The 21,904-nt window shown below is 44.4% G+C and overlaps 1 protein-coding gene across 1 annotated transcript; it reads left to right on the forward strand.

The window, feature by feature from the left end:
- Positions 1 to 2,372: 2,372 nt before the first annotated feature.
- On the forward strand, positions 2,373 to 21,384 carry LOC137097979 (glia maturation factor gamma). The gene is made up of 7 exons (XM_067473505.1): positions 2,373 to 2,502; positions 4,640 to 4,736; positions 8,624 to 8,673; positions 14,314 to 14,363; positions 14,542 to 14,624; positions 18,935 to 19,008; positions 21,004 to 21,384. Exons 1-7 carry the CDS (start codon positions 2,500 to 2,502, stop codon positions 21,073 to 21,075), a joined length of 429 nt encoding a protein of 142 aa, XP_067329606.1. The 5' UTR covers positions 2,373 to 2,499; the 3' UTR covers positions 21,076 to 21,384.
- The last annotated feature ends 520 nt before the right edge of the window (positions 21,385 to 21,904 follow it).

A 21,904-nucleotide genomic window follows, 5' to 3' on the forward strand; every position in this document is an offset into this window, starting at 1 on the left:
AGTGCTCTCTGGATGTAGGTGAACTACAACTCCCAAACTCAAGGTCAATGCCCACCAAACCCTTCCAGTGTGTTCTGTTGGTCATGGAAGTCGTGTATGCCATGTTTGTTTCAATTCCATCATTGGTGGAGTTCAGAATGTGTTTTGATTGTAGGAGAACTATAAATCCCAGCAACTACAACTCCCAAATGTCAAGGTCTATTTCCTCCAAACTCCATCTGCGTTCATGTTTGGGCATATGGAATATTCATGCCAAGTTTGGTCCAGATCCATCATTGTTTGAGTCCAGAGTGCTCTCTGGATGTAGGTGAACTACAACTCCAAAACTCAAGGTCAATGCCCACCAAACTCTTCCAGCGTGTTCTGTTTGTTATAGGAGAACTATGTGCCAAGTTTGGTTCAATTCCATCGTTGGTGGGGTTCAGAATGCTCTGTGATTGTAGGTGAACTATAAATCCCAGCAACTACAACTCCCAAATGTCGAGATTCTATTTTCCCCAAAGTCCACCAGTGTTCACATATGAGCATATTGAGTATTTGTTTGGTCCAGATCCATCATTGTGTGAGTCCAAGTGATCTCTGGATGTAGGTGAACTACAACTTCCAAACTCAAGATCAATGCCCACCAAAGTGTTTTCTGTTGGTCATGGGAGCCCTGTGTGCTAAGTTTGGCCCAATTCCATCATTGGTGGAGTTCAGAATGCTCTTTGATTGTAGGTGAACTATAAATCCCAGCAAATACAACTCCCAAATGACAAAATCAATTTTTTTTGTGTGAAGGACCTACATTGGGTTGTTAGGTGTCTTGTGTCCAAATTTGGTGTCAATTCGTCCAGTGGTTTTTGAGTTCTGTTAATCCCACAAACGAACATTACATTTTTATTTATATAGACTAGCCGTCCCCTGCCAGGCGTTGCTGTGGCCCAGTCTGTTGATCTGGAAAATAAAATAATGAGAAAGTGTTGGTTTCTAATATATGTAATTTCTTTATGCCTGTGTTGATGTAGAGATTGTCTGGTTGGCCTACTCTGGAACATGCAACATAGAATTGTCCTTGTTTAGGGGTCCATTTCACATCTATCATACTATGTGTGTGTGAGTGAATCATATCTATCTCTCTATCTCTCTATCTCTCTCTCTATCTATCTATCTATCTATCTATCTATCTATCTATCTATATCTATCTATGGCTGGATGGCTCTTTGTCAGGAGGGCTTTGATTACGTTTCTTGCCCTGGTAAAGGGAGTTGGACTGGATGGCTTGACAGTGCCTAAAGCAAACTTTTGTTGAGAGGTGATTAGATGTCCTTGATTGTTTCCTCTCTGTTGTTGTGCTGTTGTAATTTTGGAAGGAGAAGCCTGTGGACAATTTCAACAGAAAGGAGGAAATCATGAAAATGAACAAAACCTGGCTACCAGTATTAAAAAAAAACTCCAAAATTACAACAGCACAACAACAGAGAGGAAACAAACAAGGACATCTAATCACCTCTCAGCAAAAGTTTGCTCCAGGCACTGTCAGCCCATTATATGCTAATCAAGGTGGTCAGTTGAAACATTCATACCTAGCTTCAGCAGACAAGAGTCCTTTGTCCCACCCTGGTCATTCCACAGATATATAAACCCTTTTTCCCAGTTCCAGCAGACCTCACCACTTCTGAGGATGCTTGCCATAGATGCAGGCGAAACGTCAGGAGAGAATGCCTCTAGAACATGGCCATATAGCCCGGAAAAACCTACAACAACCCAGTGATTCCAGCCATGAAAGCCTTCGACAATACATAGTCTAAACGAATTATATTTAATGTATTGTCGAAGGCTTTCATTGCTGGAATCACTAGGTTCTTGTGGGTTTTTTCGGGCTATAGAGCCATGTTCTAGAAGCATTCTCTCCCGACGTTTCGCCTGCATCTATGGCAAGCATCCTCAGAGGTAGTGAGGTCTGTTGGAAATAGGAAAATGGGTTTATATATATCTGTGGAATGACCAGGGTGGGACAAAGGACTCTTGTCTGCTAGAAGAGCTCTTCAGGCAGGCCTTCAAATGCTAATGAAAGTGGTCAGTTGAAACATTCACACCTAGCTCCAGCAAACAAGAGTCCTTTGTCCCACCCCAGCCATTCCACAGATATATAAACCCATTGTCCTAATTCCAACAGACCTCACTACCTCTGAGGATGCTTGCCATAGATGCAGGCGAAACGTCAGGAGAGAATGCCTCTAAACATGGCCCTATAGCCCGGAAAAACCCCACAAGAACCTAAATTATATTTATCTTGAATGTTTTCCTGCAAGCTTTCCCCCTTTTTCTGTGATTGCAAACTCATTGCATTTCTGACGCTCCGCCCTTGACTTCCTTTTCTCTGACCGTCTTTCCTTTGCAGCTGTCAGAAGAGCGAGAAAAGAAAACCCTAGAAAACTACACATCCAGACTCCGAAAAAGAAGATTAAACCAAAAGTTGCAGGTTTTCGGCTAGCGAGAAGGCTCCTAAGGGAAAGAATGGTGAGCTTTTAAACGTAAACATTTGGGTGCATCTACACTGTAGAATTAATGCAGTTTAATACTGCTTTAACTTCCATGGCTCAATCCTAATAGTTGTAGTTGTGCAATGTCTTTCAGCCAAACAGGTCCCAGGATTCCATATCATTGAGCCATGGAAGTCAAAGTGGTGTCAAACTACATTATTATTATTATTATTATTGTTATTGTTATTGTTATTTTGAAGATTGTATGTTTCCATGTATGTGTGTGTGTGTAACTATCTATATAAACAAAAATGTAATGTTTGTTTGTGATATCATCAGAACTCAAAAACCACTGGGGGAATTGACGCCAAATTTGGACACAAGACACCTAACAACCCAATGTATGTCCTCCACTCAAAAAAAAATGATTTTGTCATTTGGGAATTGTCGTTGCTGGGATTTATAGTTTACCTACAATCAAAGAGCATTCTGAACTCCACCAATGATGGAATTGGGCCAAACTTAGCACACAGGGCTCCCATGACCAACACAAAAAACTGGAAGGGTTTGGTGGACATTGACCTTGAGTTTGGGAGTTGTAGTTCACCTACATCCAGAGAGCACTATGGACTCAAACAATGATGGATCTGGACCAAACTTGGCACAAATATTCCATATGTCCAAATATGAACACAGATGGAGTTTAAGGGGAATAGACCTTGATATTTGGGATTTGTAGTTACTGGGATTTATAGTTCACCTACAATCAAAGAGCATTGTGAACTCCACCAGTGATGGAATTGAACCAAACATGGCATACAAGACTTCCATGACCAACAGAAAACACTAGAAGAGATTGGTGAGCATTGACCTTGAGTTTGGGAGTTGTCGTTCACCTACATCCAGAGACTACCACAGACTCAAACAATGATGGATCTGGACCAAACTTGGCATGAATATTCCATATGCCCAAACATGAACGCAGATGGAGTTTGGGGAAAATAGACCTTGACATTTGGGAGTTGTAGTTGCTGGGATTTATAGTTCTCCTACAATCAAAACACATTCTGAACTCCACCAATGATGGAATTGAACTAATCATGGCATACAGGACTTGCATGACCAACAGAACACACTGGAAGGGTTTGGTGGGCATTGATCTTGAGTTTGGGAGTTGTAGTTCACCTACATCCAGAGAGCACTGTGGACTCAAACAATGATGGATCTGGACCAAACTTGACACAAATATTCCATATGCCAAAATATGAACACAGATGGAGTTTAAGGGGAATAGGCCTTGACATTTGGGAGTTGTAGTTACTTTGATTTATAGTTCACCTACAATCAAAGAGTGTTCTGAACCCCACCAATGACAGAATTGGGGCAAACTTCCCACACAGAATCCGCAGAACCAACAGAGAAGGAAGAAGACCATCACTAAAAAAAAAATGATTTTGTCATTTGGGAGTTGTAGTTGCTGGGATTTATCGTTCACCTACAATCAAAGAGCATTCCGAACTCCACCAATGATGGAATTGAACCAAACATGGCATACAAGACTTCCATGACCAACAGAAAACACTAGAAGGGTTTGGTGGGCATTGACCTTGAGTTTGGGAGTTGTAGTTCACCTATATCCAGAGAGCACTGTGGACTCAAATAATGATGGATCTGTACCAAACTTGGCATGAATATTCCATATGCCCAAACATGAACGCAGATGGAGTTTGGGGGAAATAGACCTTGACATTTAGGAGTTGTAGTTACTGGGATTTATAGTTCACCTACAATCAAAGAGTGTTCTGAACCCCACCAACGACAAAATTGGGGCAAACATCCCACACTGAACCCCCATGACCAACAGAAAATACTCAAGGCCATATAATACAGTTTGAATTGAGATTCTATGGTTGTTGTGTAGATGCGTGTGATGCATTTCCTTGTCACTTAACCATTAATCTGTATTATTAGCAGCACAAAATTGCCTAACTTTGCTGTGCATGACTTTTGAATTGCACTCTCATTTCTGGAGACGTTTGCGTTTTGCATTTCGACAGCGACTTCCTGTGTGGCCTGCAAGTTTTTGCATTGTCACGTGAGCCACATCTTCGGCTTCTCTTGTGCAAAATGAAATGTAAGACTTAAAGTTAAAAAAGGCTATTTTATTTTGCAAGTCGGACTCTCTGGTCGTATGCGATGTGGATCCGGAGCTGATGGAGAAACTGAAGAAATTCCGCTTCCGGAAAGAGACTGACAACGCAGCGATTGTCAGTGAGTTGCCACTCTGAACACTTCCAACCCTGGTTGCATCTACACTGTAGAATTAATGCGGTTTGACGCTCCTTTGACCACTTTGGCTCAATGCTATTGGATCTAGAGCTGTCGCTTGGTGAGGCTCGAGCACTCTTTGGCAGAGAAGGCAAAAGGTCCTTGTAAAACTACAATTTCTTGAGAAACTGCAAGTCGCTTCTGGTGTGAGAAAATTGGCCATCTGCAAGGACGTTGCCCAGGTGACATTGCCCTGATGAGTCGCCTAAGGGCTGAGAACAGCGGTATACAAATAGTCAATAAATAAATAATAAATAAATTTTTGATGTTTTTACCATCCTTGTGGGAGGCTTCTCTTACGTCCCTGCATGGGGAGCTGGAGCTGACAGAGGGAGCTCATCCGCGCTCTCCCCGGATTCGAACGGCCATCTGCAAGGACATTGCCCAGGGGACGCCTTGATGTTTTTGATGTTTTTACCATCCTTGTGGGAGGCTTCTCTTACGTCCCTGCATGGGGAGCTGGTGCTGACAGAGGGAGCTCACCCGCGCTCTCCATGGATTCGAATGGCCATCTGAAAGGACGTTGCCTAGGGGATGCTCAGGTGTTTTTGATGTTTTTACCATCCTTGTGGGAGGCTTCTCTTACGTCCCTGCATGGGGAGCTGGTGCTGACAGAGGGAGCTCACCCGCGCTCTCCATGGATTCGAATGGCCATCTGAAAGGACGTTGCCTAGGGGATGCTCAGGTGTTTTTGATGTTTTTACCATCCTTGTGGGAGGCTTCTCTTACATCCCTGCATGGGGAGCTGGTGCTGACAGAGGGAGCTCACCCGCGCTCTCCATGGATTCGAATGGCCATCTGAAAGGACGTTGCCTAGGGGATGCTCAGGTGTTTTTGATGTTTTTACCATCCTTGTGGGAGGCTTCTCTTACGTCCCTGCATGGGGAGCTGGTGCTGACAGAGGGAGCTCACCCGCGCTCTCCATGGATTCGAACGGCCATCTGCAAGGATGTTGCCCAGGGGACATTGCCCTGATGTTTTGAATGTTTTTACCATCCTTGTGGGAGGCTTCTCTCACGTCCCTGCATGGGGAGCTGGAGCTGACAGAGGGAGCTCATTTGCGCTCTCCCTGGATTCGAACGGCTATCTGCAAGGACGTTGCCCAGGGGACGCCCAGATGTTTTTGATGTTTTTACCATCCTTGTGAGAGGCTTTTCTCACGTCCCCGCATGGGGAGCTGGAGCTGACAGATAGAGCTCACCCACGCTCTCCCCAGATTCGAATGGCCATCTGCAAGGATGTTGCCCAGGGGACGCCCAGATGTTTTTTTATGTTTTTACCATCCTTGTGGGAGGCTTCTCTCATGTTCCTGCATGGGGAGCTGGAGCTGACAGAGAGAGCTCATCCACGCTCTCCATGGATTTGAACGGCCATCTGCAAGGACGTTGCCCAGGGGACGCACTGATGTTTTTACCATCCTTGTGGGAGGCTTCTCTTACGTCCCTTCATGGGGAGCTGGAGCTGACAAAAGGAGCTCACCCCCGCTCTCCCCGGATTCCAACCTGCGACCTTTCGGTCTTCAGTCCTGCTGGTACAAGGGTTTAACCCACTGCGCCACCGGGTTCAAGAGGTGTCAAACTGCATTAATTCTACAGTGTGGATGCAATATCTGAATCGGCCACTTGATGGCACCAAAGAGCATTCGCCTGCAACTTTTCCAATGACACTTTTAATAGCAGAAGTAATAACTGAGGGTGCTTCCAGACAGCACTAAATCACGGGTTTTAAACAGGGGTTAAACAATCCCAAGAGGTCCACATACAGACCTGTCAGTGCTGGGATCTTTGCCTCTGTTGTCCAGACTTAATGCTTTGTTGTGAGATTTAGAACAGTGTTTCTCAACCTTCCTAATGCCGTGACCCCTTAATAGAGTTCCTCATGTTGTGGTGAACCCCAACCATAACATTATTTTCGTTGCTACTTCACAACTGCCATTTTGCTACTGTTGCCCCGTGATATGAGATTAGGTCTCTGGTTGGAGAGAGCTAAGGAAAAGTTAATGCAGTGGTTCTCACCCTTCCTAATGCCGTGACCCCTTAATACAGTTCCTCATGTTGTGTTGACCCCCAACCATGAAATTGTTTTCGTTGCTACTTCACAACTGTCATTTTGCTACTGTTGTCCCGTGATATGAGATTAGGACTCTGATTGGAGAGAGCTAAGGATATGTTAACACAGTGGTTCTCAACCTTCCTAATGCCGTGACCCCTTAATCCAGTTCCTCATGTTGTGCTGACCCCCAACCATTAAATTATTTTTGTTGCTACTTCACAACTGTCATTTTGCTACTGTTGCCCCGTGATATGAGATTAGGTCTCTGGTTGGAGAGAGCTAAGGAAAAGTTAATGCAGTGGTTCTCACCCTTCCTAATGCCGTGACCCCTTAATACAGTTCCTCATGTTGTGTTGACCCCCAACCATGAAATTGTTTTCGTTGCTACTTCACAACTGTCATTTTGCTACTGTTGTCCCGTGATATGAGATTAGGACTCTGATTGGAGAGAGCTAAGGATATGTTAACACAGTGGTTCTCAACCTTCCTAATGCCGTGACCCCTTAATCCAGTTCCTCATGTTGTGCTGACCCCCAACCATTAAATTATTTTTGTTGCTACTTCACAACTGTCATTTTGCTACTGTTGCCCCGTGATATGAGATTAGGTCTCTGGTTGGAGAGAGCTAAGGATATGTTAACACAGTGGTTCTCAACCTTCCTAATGCCGTGACCCCTTAATACAGTTCCTCATGTTGTGCTGACCCCCAACCATTAAATTATTTTTGTTGCTACTTCACAACTGTCATTTTGCTACTGTTGCCCCGTGATATGAGATTAGGTCTCTGGTTGGAGAGAGCTAAGGAAAAGTTAATGCAGTGGTTCTCACCCTTCCTAATGCCGTGACCCCTTAATACAGTTCCTCATGTTGTGTTGACCCCCAACCATGAAATTGTTTTCGTTGCTACTTCACAACTGTCATTTTGCTACTGTTGTCCCGTGATATGAGATTAGGACTCTGATTGGAGAGAGCTAAGGATATGTTAACACAGTGGTTCTCAACCTTCCTAATGCCGTGACCCCTTAATCCAGTTCCTCATGTTGTGCTGACCCCCAACCATTAAATTATTTTTGTTGCTACTTCACAACTGTCATTTTGCTACTGTTGCCCCGTGATATGAGATTAGGTCTCTGGTTGGAGAGAGCTAAGGATATGTTAACACAGTGGTTCTCAACCTTCCTAATGCCGTGACCCCTTAATACAGTTCCTCATGTTGTGTTGACCCCCAACCATGAAATTATTTTCGTTGCTACTTCACGACTGTCATTTTGCTACTGTTGTCCCGTGATATGAGATTAGGTCTCTGACTGGAGGGAGCTAAGGAAAAGTTAATGCAGTGGTTCTCAAGCTTCCTAATGCCGTGACCCCTTAATCCAGTTCCTCATGTTGTGGTGACCCCCAACCATAACATTATTTTCGTTGCTACTTCACAACTGTCATTTTGCTTCTGTTATGAATCATCATATAAATATCTGATATGTAGGATGTATTTGATACAAATATGTGATATACCCAAATTTGAATACTGGTGGAGTTTGTTGGGGGGGGGGGATTGATTTTGTCATTCGGGAGTTGTAGTTCCTGGGATTTATAGTTAATCTACAATCAAAGAGCATTCTGACGTCCACCAATGAGGAAACTGAACCAAACTTGACACACAGAACTCCCATAACCAAGAGAAAATACTGGAAAGGTTGCTGGGCATTGACCTTGAGTTTTGGAGTTGTAGTTTGCGTACATCCAGAGAGACAAAAACTATCAGCTTTCTCTCTCCGTAGTGAAAGTCGACAAAGAAAGGCAGATGGTCGTACTGGAGGAAGAATTTCAGGTAGGCACAACTTTCTCTACCTTAAGAGAAATGATTGAAAAGGGGGGGAAAATCCTTTCTCTTTCCTTCTTTCCTTCCCTCCCCTTTTTAGGGTTTTTTCAGCCTCAAAAAGGATGGAAAAACACGTCTTATACTCGGGTATATAGGGTATTATTATTATTTTATTTTTCCCCTGACTCTGCTCATGGCTTGAGGCAAGTTACAGCATAATTAAAACACATAAACATTGTAAAAAATTCTATAAATACTAATATTAAAATGTATTTCTGATGATGGCCGTGTAGACTCATATATCCCATTTCAAAGCAGATAATCTGGATTCAGAAACTGGATTGGACGGCGGTGTAGATCCAGCCGGAGATTTCCCTTCCTGTTTCGTTGCCCCAAAATCCCCTACCAATGTCCTCTCTTTTGCTCTCCGCCCTTCGCACAATTATTATTATTATTATTATTATTATTATTATTATCTTTATTTATACCCCGCTAATATCTCCCGAAGGACTTGACGTGGCTTACAAAGGCCAAGGCCACCAACAAAACAACAGCATGCAAATATAACAGTAAAAACTCATAAAGCAAGTAATAAAACATCAGGCAAAACAATTAAACACTAAAAACAATGACAACATGACGCATTTAAAACCTAATGTAATGGACAAAATTTAAAAAGTGCTCGACATGACAGGTAATATGTAGAGGTTTTTGGAGGTAGGTGCAATGTGCAGATAATCCTAAATCTCTAAACAAAGTGCATTTGGAACATGATGCTAGGAGTTTCCTATTCTGGAAAGGCACACTGAACAGCCAGGTCTTCAGGCTCTTCCTAAAGATTGCCATCATTGGGGCTTGTCTGATGTCCTTGGGGAGAGAGTTCCAGAGTCAGGGGGCCACCACAGAGAAGGCCCTGTCCCTCATCCCCACCAAACGCGCTTGCGACACAGGTGGGATCGTGAGCAGGGCCTCTCCGGATGATTGAAGGGATCATGTGGGTTCATAAATGGAGATGTGGTCACGCAGGTAGGTGGGTCCCAAACCGTTTAGGGCTTTGTAGGTGAGCTATACAATATCCCAGAGTACTTGTAGGGTATCAGCACAAACACAAAACAGTCTATGTAGAATGTCAAAATATAATGTCAAAAGAGGATATAGTATGCTAATTAACAAAATCCCGAGTATATAGCTCAATTCAGTGGCCCAAAACAAAATCAAAAGGAGCAACCGCTCTCAAATGTAACAGTTCCAGGTCTAAACAAGGGTACCACTGTATATAGGCTTTAGGGATACATACAATGAGGTAAATCATACACAAAGTAAGCATAGAGTCATGAGGCTATATTGAAGGTGGAGCACCACTCTCAAAAATCTTCATGGAATAAATCCAAATTAAGTCCAGTGAAAATGGAGCACTGCTTCTCAAAATAAGTCTCTGTAGGAAAAGTCCGAATGGTATTCAACAGGGATGCCCGGGTATTTTTGTACCCTGTTTCGGGGAAAGCAGTCCCCTTCCTCAGGAGTTGATAAATTCAGCAACTCTAGACTCTTATATCATGCCAGGTAGCTAATACAAAAAGTGACTCTGCTAGAAGTAAATTCACACTGTCTTCAGGCTCTTCCTAAAGATTGCCATCGTTGGGGCTTGTCTGATGTCCTTAGGGAGAGAGTTCCAGAGTTGGGGGGCCACCACAGAGAAGGCCCTGTCCCTCGTCCCCACCAAACGCACCTGCGACACAGGTGGGATCGTGAGCAGGGCCTCTCCGGTTGATCGAAGGGATCGGGTGGGTTCATATATGGAGATGCGGTCACGCAGGTAGATGGGTCCCAAACTGTTTAGGGCTTTGTAGGTGAGCACCTGCACCTTGAATTGGGAACGGAAGATGAACAGCAGCCAATGGAGCTTCTTAAACAGGAGGGTTGACCTCTCTCTGTAAGGAGCGCCGGTTAACATCCTGGCCGCTGCTCGTTGGACCAGTTGAAATTTCCGAGCCGTTTTCAAGGGCAGCCCCACATAGAGCGCATTACAGTAGTCCAATCTAGAGGTGACCAAGGCATGGAGCACCCCGGCCAAATCAGCCTTTATGAGGTACGGTCGCAGTTGGCGCACGAGTCTCAATTGTGCAAAGGCCCTCCCGGCCAACGCCTGAGCCTCAAACTTAAGTGATGAATCCAAGAGGACTCCCAAACTGCGGACCTGTGACTGCGCAGAGTTTCCCTTTCCTTCCGAATTCTGAGCCTGACACGAAGCGACTCCGCTTTGTCCCCGAAGAAGTCCCATCACCAGCTCTCTTCCTGCCTCCTTGACAGGAGAAAAGTCTTCCCGTGCGTTCGAAATTACAAGGCTGGGTTAAAAGCAAATTGAATTCCAGATCAAATTTAACCTCCCGAGGGACCGGTGCGCTGATGGCGTCATTTGCTTTCATATTTAATTCAATATGTTATACAACCCTCCTGTGCATTAGCAAAATGTTAATCAAATGGCAGCGCGGAATCGCTGCTCGATTGTGGTTTTTGGGGAAAGTAGAGGCTGGCGGAAGGGGAAACGGGGCGCTCGCTTCATGCCACTCAAAGGCTGACAGATTGAATTAAATAGGAAACCAAGAGATACCATCAACACTTTGTTCCAATGGACTTGGGACTCATCTACACTGCCACATAATGCAGTTCAGTGCAATTTAAATTGCATTGTATGATTTTGAAACTGCATTATAGGGCAGTGGAGACGGGGCCTTAGCTCATTGAAAGGCCCAACTAATGCTCAGGTACATCACTTTGTTGGTTTTCCATAGAGAAAACTATGGCTGGATCTACACTGCTATATAATCCAGATTATCAAAGCAGATCCACATCTGCTTCGAACTGGATTATCTGAGTCTAAGGAGTCTAATCGTGCACTGTATTGATTGTAGCGCCAATCACTGCTAAGGAGTCTTTTTTCAGAGACAAAAGTGGCATACAAATTAATAATCCATATAAATAAAAAGGTAATGTTCGTTTGTGGGATTAACAGAACTCAAAAACCACTGGACGAATTGACACGAAATTTAGACACAAGACACCTATCAGGCCAATGAGTGACCATCACTCATAAAACACCGAAAAACACAACAGAAGGGACTTAAAAAGCCAAAAAATTTAAAAAGTACATTACAACGCACGCACAAAACCACACATATAAACACAAAGACATATATACACACATATATGCATATACGGAGCCCCTGGTGGCGCAGTGGGTTAAAGTACTGAGCTTGTTGATCGAAAGGTCACAGGTTCGATTCCGGGGAGCGGCGTGAGCTTCCGCTGTCAGCCCTAGCTTCTGCCAACCTAGCAGTTCAAAAACATGCAAATGTGAGTAGATCAATAGGTACCGCTCCGGTGGGAAGGTAATGGCCCTCCATGCAGTCATGCCGGCCACATGACCTTGGAGGTGTCTACAGACAACGCTGGCTCTTCGGCTTAGAAATGGAGATGAGCACCACACCCCAGAGTCAGATATGACTGGACTTAATGTCAGGGGACAACCTTTACCTATATGCATATACACACACAATACACATACACAGAAAGGAGGAAGGAAGGAAGGAAGGAAGGAAGGAAGGAAGGAAGGAAGGAAGGAAGGAAAGGTAGAGAATAAAAGAAGGAGAGAAGGAGGGAGAGAAAGAGGGAAAGAAGGAGGGAAAGAAGGAAAGAAAGAAGGATAGAGAATAAAGGAAGGAGAGAAGGAGGGAGAGAAAGAGGGAAAGAAGAAGGGAAAGAAGGAGGGAAGGAGAGAAAGAAAGGTAGAGAAGGAAGGAAGGAGAGAAGGAGAGAGAGAAAGAGGGAAAGAAGAAGGGAAGGAGAGGAGGAAGGAAAGAAAGGTAGAGAAGGAAGGAAGGAAGGAAGGAAGGAAGGAAGGAAGGAAGGAAGGAAGGAAGGAAGGAGAGAAGGACGGAGAGAAAGAGGGAAAAAAGGAGGGAAGGAGAGAAGGAAAGAAAGAAAGGTAGAGAAGGAAGGAAGGAGAGAAGGAGGGAGAGAAAGAGGGAAAGAAGGAGGGAAAGAAGGAAAGAAAGAAGGGTAGAGAATAAAGGAAGGAGAGAAGGAGGGAGAGAAAGAGGGAAAGAAGGAGGGAAGGAGAGAAGAAAAGAAAGAAAGGTAGAGAAGAAAGGAAGGAGAGAAGGAGGGAAAGAAAGAGGGAAAGAAGGAGGGAAGGAGAGAAAGAAGGATAGAAAGGATAGAAAAGGAAGGAAGGAGAGAAGGAGGGAGAGAATGAAATGAAATGAAAGAGGGAAGAGAAGGAACAAAAGACAGAAAGAGGGAAGGAAGGAAGGAAGGAAGGAAGGAAGGATGGAAGGAGAGGAGGAAGGAAGGTAGAGAAGGAAGGAAGGAGAGAAGGAGGGAGAGAAAGAGGGAAAGAAGAAGGGAAAGAAGGAGGGAAGGAGAGAAAGAAAACAGAAAGAAGGATAAAGAAGGAAGGAAGGAGAGAAGGAGGGAGAGAATGAAATGAAGTGAAAGAGGGAAGGAAGGAGAGAAGGAACGAAAGACAGAAAGAGGGAAGGAAGGAAGGGAGGAAAGAGACAAGGAAGGATGGAACCAAAGAGCAAAGGAAGTGAGAAAAGAAACAGGTAGAGAAGGAAGAAAGAAGAAGGGAAAGAGGGAGGGAAGGTTGGCCACAGCAACGTGTGGCGGATACAGCTAGTCTACATAAATAAAAAAGTAATGTGGGATTAACATAACTCAAAATCCACTGGACAAATTGACACGAAATTTGGACACAGTACACCTAACAGTCCAATGAGTGTCCATCACCCCTAAAAAAACCACACACACACACGCACACACACACAAAATTATTTATTTATTTCCCGCATTTCTACCCCGCCCTTCTCAACCCCCGAGGGGGGACTCAGGGTGGCTTACAAAAGACACAATACACCTACCAGGTCAACAAGTGACCATCACTCATAAAACACTGAAAAATCACAACAGAAAGGACTTAAAAGGCCAAAAAAGCAAAAAGACACTACAGCGCATGCTCAAAAACAACTCCCCCAGCAAACGAAACACACAAAAGCATATCCACACTTTCTTTAGGACTACAGCTCCCAGCATCCCTTAGGTGCTGGGAGCTGTAGTCCTATTACATTTCCATTATTGTACTCCTACATGAAAAAAATCTATTATTATTATTACATTTATTATTTTACTCTCTTTATTATTATTATTGGAAGGATAAATACGCACATTTACATTGAAGGAGGTTAGGATAATGGTTTAATGAGAGTTGGGCAGTCTTATCTTAAATTATAGTTTTATGTAAATATTCAAAAACATGCCTCAATTAATGCAATTTTATTGGTATCTATTTTTATTTTGACCCATAGCTGCTGCATTTCCAACTCTTGGCTTAGACTCGAGTCAGTTTTTTGTGGTCAAATTTGGTACCTTGGCTTATATTTGTGTTGGCTTATACTTGGGTATATAGGGTACTTTACAAAGCAGCATCCATTCCTCTCAAACAACTTTAGTCTACTTTTTGTAAAATTCTGTGCATTTTGTATGGGATGATAGTAGTGGAGGAAAGAAAACACTAGCCCTTCCTTTGCTGCTTCCCTTTAAGCGGACATCATTTCGAAAATAATGCATCTTTTTTCTTATCATCTATAGGATATCTCTCCGGATGAGCTAAGGAACGAACTACCGGAACGGCAACCTCGATATCCTTCTCGTACTTTTGGAAGGGAAACGAAATAGTTTTGGGCCTAGAAAGGGACACTATTTTTGTTTATATACAAGGTGAAGTTGGCCTTCTGTGTACACAGGGTGGTTTGAATGCTGGACTCATATTCTCAGAGGCCGAAGTCCCATTTGCTTCCTTGACTATTGTGCCTGTACCTTTGTCGCCTATAGCTATAAATACATCCATGAAGACGGGCGCATCTCCTACCCGCTCTGCTTCATCTTCTGCAGCCCAGTCGGTGAGAAACAGTGATTTCTTGCTTCCCTTGATTTCCGTCCCATTTTGATGATGGCCTTGGGTTCTCAGTGCAAAGAAAGCTTTATTTATTATTTACTAGCTGTATCTGCCACACATTGCTGTGACCAACCTTCCCTCCCTCTTCCCTCCTTTCTTTCTCTCCTTCCTTCCTTCTCTTCCTCTTCCCTTCCTTCCCCCCTTTCTTTCCCTTCCTCTTTCTCCAGTTTCTTTCTTCGCTACTCTGTGTCACACGCTGGGCCTATGACAATGTCTGTTTACAGGACATGCTTTCTGTATGCCCAACGGGACGTCGGGGTGCTTCAGCTAAAGGGTCCCATAGGTTTCCCAACACAAAGTTCTGTAGAGGGTCAAAATAAGTTCAACGAAGTTCTTTATTAAGGCTTAAATCTTCGAACAAACAAATCAAATGCTATATAATCTTGAAAAACTAGTAGCTTTCTCGCTCTGCCGACAAGGGATAGGCAACTGCTTGATAAACTGTTCCTTTCCTCTTTAGGGAAACCTTCCGACCCCTCCTTGGGCAATCTTTCTTAACCCTGCTGGAGTAAGGCCCCAACCCCCAGTTCCAAGCTGTGTTATTTATTTATTTACTTTATTTGTATACTGCTCTACTCAGCCAATTAGGCGACTCACAGCGGTTAACAATAAGAGCGGCAAAAATTCAATGCAACACCATACAGCCATTTAAAAGACAATTAACACACTAACACACTAAGCAAATAACATCAATAACCACCAATAACCAGTTCACTAGCGTCTCATAACTAAAATCATAATCCAAGTTCGTCATCCGTTGTTCCGATTCCTATGATTCATTGTAATTCATTGCACTGCCTATTCAAACGCCTGTTCAAATAACCAGGTTTTCACTTTCTTCTGAAATGCCATTAATGAGGGGGGCTGATCTAATGTCTGTGGGTAGGGCGTTCCACAGCCAAGGGGCCACCACCGAAAAGGCCCTGTCCCTCGTCCCTGCCAACCGCGCCTGAGTTGCAGGCGGGATCGAGAGCAGGGCCTCCTCAGAAGATCTTAAAGTCCTGGTGGGTTCATAGGCGGAGATGCGTTCGGATAGGTAGCTTGGGCCAGAACCGTTTAGGGCTTTATAGGCCAATGCCAGCACTTTGAATTGTGCCCGGTAGCAAATTGCAGCCAGTGGAGCTGGCTCCCTGAATGCCGCTCCCTGAATGCCGCTCCTGTTATTATCATGGCTGCCGAGCGTTGGACTAGTTGAAGCTTCCGAGCAGTCTTCAAAGGCAACCCCACGTAGAGAACGATGGATAGCCCGAGAGATCCCTTACCAGGCAATGGTTGTTACTTATCTGCCAAGCTGGTGTCCTTTAGTTTCTCCACAAAGGCTGTAGGAACTATTTCTTATGCCCCAGCAAAGGCTGGCTGTATTCCTCCAGCAAAGGCTGTGGAACTGTAACTTTACTCCCCAGCAAAGCTGTAAAGGTTTTCCTTTTCCCCCAGCAAAAGCTGTAAGAACTACAGTAGTAAGACTGTAGGATCTATATAGCAATATTAAATAACCACTCACAAGCCATTTTTGCTTTGAAATTGATATATTGCTTGTATCTCTGCAGCCAAGAAAGACCCTACTGACTTTTTCCCACCAACACTTCCTTTTATACACCTTTCCTGCCAATCTCCCCCCTCTTCTCAGTTTCCTTATTACAAGTTCCAATACAAGGCTTCCAGTACCCTCTGCTGGCTTCAAAATGTCACAGAGAGAGAATTGATTCAGCCAGGATGTCATGGAGGGAATTTATGATGTCTTCATGCTGTCAGAAATTGACTTCTGACACATTTGCATATTTTTGAACTGCTAGGTTGGCAGAAGCTGGGGTTGACAGCGGAAGCTCATGCCACTTCTCGGATTCGAACCTGTGACCTTTCAGTCAGCAGCTCAGCTGTTTAACCCACTGTGCCACCGTGGGTTCCCATAATAATAATAATAATAATAATAATAATAATAATAATAATAATAATAAATGTATTGCTGAAGGATTTCATGGGTTGTTGTGAGTTTTTTGGGCTGTCTGGCTATGTTCAAGAAGCATTCTCTCCTGACGTTTCACCCACATCTATGGCAGGCATCCTCAGAGGTTGTAAAGTCTGTTGGAAACTAGAAAAATGGGGTTTATATATCTGTGGAATATCCAGGGTGGGAGAAAGAATGTATATGTGTATTGTAAATAAAAAAAATATGACTAACATGCTTTTCAGTCTTCTTCATGTCTAGCTTCCAAATCTTTGGTCTTCTTGGTCACCCTTCTCTGGACAACCAAGTTTGCATCTACAGTGTAGAATTAATCCAGTTTGATACCACTTTAATTGCCATAGCTCAATGCTATGGACTCCTGAGACTTGTAGAGGAGTCTAAAGACCTTAGAAGACTTTATATTGTTTACTTTATTTGTTATTTATATATTTTGTTATGATGTATTTTTTATTTTGTATTTAATCTTGTTGTATTATTTTGGGCTTGGCCTCACGTTAGCCACTCAGAGTCCCTTTGGGGAGATGGTGGAGGGCTATAAATAAAGTTTATTATTATTATTTGTGCTGGTATGGCTGTACCAAAAGTTCCAACTTCCTTTTCTTTCTTTGAGTGTTTCCATGTATTCCAAAGTTCCATGCATTTTGCAATAAGGTGGCTTCCCTTGGTTTGCAATTATAGGGCCTATGACCCATCAATCATTGTTAAGTTTTGGTTCCGCTCCTTTCCCCAGGGCTCTGGGAGGAGAGGGAGCCATTTTAGGTCAGTCTTGCATTGGAAAGCTTAGCTACAGGACGTGGATTAGCTCCACCTGTAGAAAAGCTTCATTTCTCACAGCATCCGGGGGGAAACAGTTCCAAAGGACTCCAGCTGGAGAATCTACAAAGCCTTGACTGGTAGGTCTACTCGGGACCCAAGAAGCAGGTTGGAGCCAGGAGTAGAGCCCACACCAGCAAAGTTTAGATTGCCTAAGGAGGGGTGAAAAAGGGTTTTCCTCTTAAAGAAAAGAAACAGTTCACAAAGCCAGTTGCCTGTCCCTTGTGGACATGATTAAGAAAGCCACCAGTTGATTCAAAGCCTTGAAGCATTTGTTTATCTGTCCAGCATATCTGTCCGAATGCATCTCCCTCTACGTCCCACCTTGGAGTCTGAGATCCTCTGGGGAGGCCCTGCTCTCGGCCCCGCCTCTGTCACAAGTGAGATTGGCGGGGACGAGGAGCAGGGCCTTCTCAGTGGTGGCTCCTCACATATGGAATTCACTCCCCAGGGAAATTAGATCTGCAACATCCCTCCTTTCCTTCAGAAAGAAATTCAAAACATGGATGTGGGACCAGGCGTTTGGGCATTCTGGCAGATAAATAAAGGACTGTGACGACGGATAGGAATAGACAATGCGGAACGAAGTATGGACCCTGAGTTGGTGAACGCTGTGCTGAGATTGACTGTGAGATATATTGTTTTAATTGTTAACCATTTAATTGATGTTTTTTAATATGTTATTGTATTTGTGTAGGCACCAAATTGTGCCATTTTGTAAGCCGCTCTGAGTCCCCCCCTCGGGGGTTGAGAAGGGCGGGGTAGAAGTATACGAAATAAATAAAAATAAATAAATTTAATTTGTTGAAGATCTAAGAAGTATTTGATTGTTTGCTGAAGACTTAAGCAATAATAAAGGACTTTGTTAAACCTTTCAAGCTTCTAAAGACTTTGTATAGGAAAATCCTTAGGGTCTCTCAGCCGAGGCACCCCGGCTTCCCGCTGGGCACAAAGAGCACGTCCTGTTCAACTCCCAGGATGCCCTTGCATTGAACGGTGGTAGTTAAAGTGGGGTCAAACTGCATTAATTCTATAGTATGGATGCACCCCAGGCCAACGATTTACCTCTCTCCCTCCTTAACTAGAGAGAAGCACGACGACTAAGTAACTCAACTGCTTGAGATACTCTGGGATGCACGAAAAATTGCCACCCGTCTGCTTGTTGTGTTAATCTTCCCAGTGGGGTTCCCCAGTTATCAGGGATAGCCGTTTTTCAACCAGTTAACAAATAATTGCGAATACTCTCTCCATTCCTGCGATATATACATACATTGCCGTCCTCTTTCTCTCTGTGGGATGATTTCCATGCCTGGCCTTAGGGAAGTATCTCTCTCTCTCCGAGTTCATTCCCATTTCCCAGAAATGCTGTGAATCATGCCGCCTTTTTTTATATAAAATGCCGCAAACGAGGTAATGAATAATGGTAATAATAATTGCAAATAAAGGACTCTTTCTCTGCTCTTTTCCTTTCCCAGGATGTAAGCCTGAGCAGCAGATGATGTATGCGGGCAGCAAAAACCGCTTGGTGCAAGCCGCTGAGCTCACCAAGGTATTTCCAGCCTTATTTCCCCCTATTTAGGGTCTTATTCCTAATCCTTTTGTGATAGATTTTGCTCCTTTTATTGTAGCCTTTTGACCTCTGCAAACTCCTGTATGCCTTCGTTCTACTCTTCTTGAACTAGATTGCAGCAAGTAGAACATAATAAAATAACATCTATATAAATAAAAATGTAATGTTCGTTTGTGGGATTAACCTAACTCAAAAACTATTGGGAGAATTGACGCCAGGTTTGGACACAAGACACCTAACAACCCAATGTATGTATTGTCGAAGGCTTTCATGGCCGGAATCACTGGGTTGTTGTAGGTTTTCCGGGCTATATGGCCATGTTCTAGAGGCATTTTCTCCTGATGTTTCGCCTGCATCTATGGCAAGCATCCTCAGAGGTAGGGAGGTCTGTTGGAACTAGGAAAAGGGTTTATATATCTGTGGAATGACCAGGGTGGGAAAAAGGACTCTTGTCTGTTGGAACATTCACACTTAGCTCCACGTGGCGAGAACGTGGGAGGGTGGGGGCGTGGTGTGAACGTGGGGGGCATGGGCGGGGGAAGAAGAAGGAGGGGGAGGAGGTAAGGTTGGCGTATGGGCATTTAGGGGGCGGGGGAGGGTGGGGGCGTGGCATGAACGTGGGGGGCGTGGGCGGGGGAAAAAGAAGTAGAGGCAGGAGGTATGGTTGGCATATGGGCGTTTAGGGGCTGGGCGGGGGAGGGTGGGGGCGTGGCGTGAACGTGGGGGGCGTGGGCGGGGGAAGAAGAAGGAGGGTGCATTGGAAAGAGGGCGTATGGGAGGGTAGGGGCGGGGCAACAGAGGATGGGGCATGGTTTGCGCGGAGGGTGCGTTGGCCGGCTGGCCATGTGCGCGCGCTGGACGACTTGCGACTTTGCGCATGCTCAGTTGGTTTTTGTAATTGTGAGTTTGTTGAAATGTTGTTTGGAATTTTGATTCATGTTGTGCATACCTTGTGGGTTGAGGTATGTGCACGGCAAATTTGGTGAGTTTTCGTTGGGGGGTTTTCGCGTTTTGCTGTCCCGTTGAACGCCCTTTCCATTTATATATATATATACATATATATATATATATATGAGTTGTCGAAAGGTTTAAATGCCAGAATCACTGGGTTGCTGTGAGTTTTCCAAGCTGTCTGGTCATGTTCCAGAAGCATTCTCTCCTGAGGTTTCACCCACATCTGCGGCAGGCATCTTCAGAGGTTGGGAAGTCTGTTGGAAACTAGGCAAGTGGGGTGTATATATCTATGCAATAATGTCAAAGGTGGGAGAAAGAACTCTTGTCTGCTTGAGGCAAGTGTGAATGTTGCCATTGGCCACCTTGATTAGAGCTGAATGGCCTTGCAGCTTCAAAGCTTGGCTGATTGTTGCCTGGGGGAATCCTTTGTTAGAAGGTGTTAGCTGGCCCTGATTGTTTCCTGTCTGGAATTCCCCTTGGTTTTTGTGTGTGTGTGTGTTGCTCTTTATTTGTCTGACATGGTGGTTGTGAGAGTGGTCCAGCATTTCTGTGTTCGCAAATAATATGCTGTGACCAGGTTGGCTGACTTCTCTGGTTGAATTAGTCTGCAGTGCCTTTCAGGTTCCTACAGATGCTCTGAAGTAACCAGGCTTTGAAGCTGCAAGGCTATTCGTTGCTAATTAAGTTGGCCAATGACAAAACTCACACTTGCCTTGAAATTTTTTCCCAAATGTTGTTACACAGTGTAATGACCTCTCTTTGTTTGATAGACTGAAAGGTTGGGGGGCTTTGGGAGAACTGAAAAGGATCCAGGAGCTGCCAAATTAGGGTTGCAAGGCTACAATTTCCTGCCATAAATGGATAAGGCCAACCAACGCAGTGGGTGTCAATGGCGTTGCCCTACTTCTTCCTTGCAGAATGCCTTACACGAGTCAGGGAAATATTAATAGGGTTTTTCTCAGCCCAGACAGCAGTGTGACCTTCTCTTCCTTGCAAACGCTTCCCTTCTTATCTTCTCAGGTCTTTGAGATCCGTTCCACGGATGATCTGACGGAGCAATGGCTGAAAGAGCGCCTGGCCTTTTTCCGCTAATGGAAGCGGAGGGACCCCAAACGTGGCACAATTCCAACCCTTTTCCCATACTGCAGAGCCGGAATCCTGCAGTTCCTAATGGCCACCCTTGCAGAGCATATAGTAAGGAAGCCTGGGAGTTGTGCTCCAGTCTGTCAATCTTATGCTTTGCACCCTTGCTGTCAAGTCAACATCACTCTGTAGTTGTGACATGCAGGAAATATAACCTTAAGAAGTGGATATAGGTGGAGAATATTTAATGCAGGAAAAAAATACTGATTTGGGGGGAAAAAACTGGGAATTGTAACAGACTAGCATATATACTCAGCATTGCCACTGCATTCATCCCTTCTTTCACTTTCTCTCCCCTTTTCCTTTCTTTTTCTTCCTTCCTTTTCCATTCCTTTCTTTCCCTTCTTTTTCCTTTCCTTTCCTCCTCCTTCCTTCCTTCCTTCCTTCCTTCCTTCCTTCCCTTCTTTTCTGCTCCCTCGATCCATCTGTCCATCTATCCCTCTCTTCCTGTACTTCTCTTTCACTTTCTCCCTTCTCCAGCTCTGAGAGGTCCTGCCTCACTATGTTCCCTTTACTTTCTCTTTTTTCCTTCCTTCCTTCCTTCCTTCCTTCCTTCCTTCCTTCCTTCCTCCCTCCCTCCCTCCCTCCCTCCCCCCACCTTACCTCCCTCCTTTTTCTTTCTTCCCCTTCCTTCCTTCCTTCCTTCCTTCCTTCCCTCCTCCTCCACTTTCTCCCTTCTCCACCTCTGAGAGGGTCTACCTCACTATGTCCCCTTTCCTTTCTTTTTCCCCTTCCTTCCTTCCTTCCTTCCTTCCTTCCTTCCTTCCTTCCTTCCTTT

Source organism: Anolis sagrei, chromosome X (genome assembly GCF_037176765.1).
Source record: "Anolis sagrei isolate rAnoSag1 chromosome X, rAnoSag1.mat, whole genome shotgun sequence".
NCBI classification, from domain to species: domain Eukaryota; kingdom Metazoa; phylum Chordata; class Lepidosauria; order Squamata; family Dactyloidae; genus Anolis; species Anolis sagrei.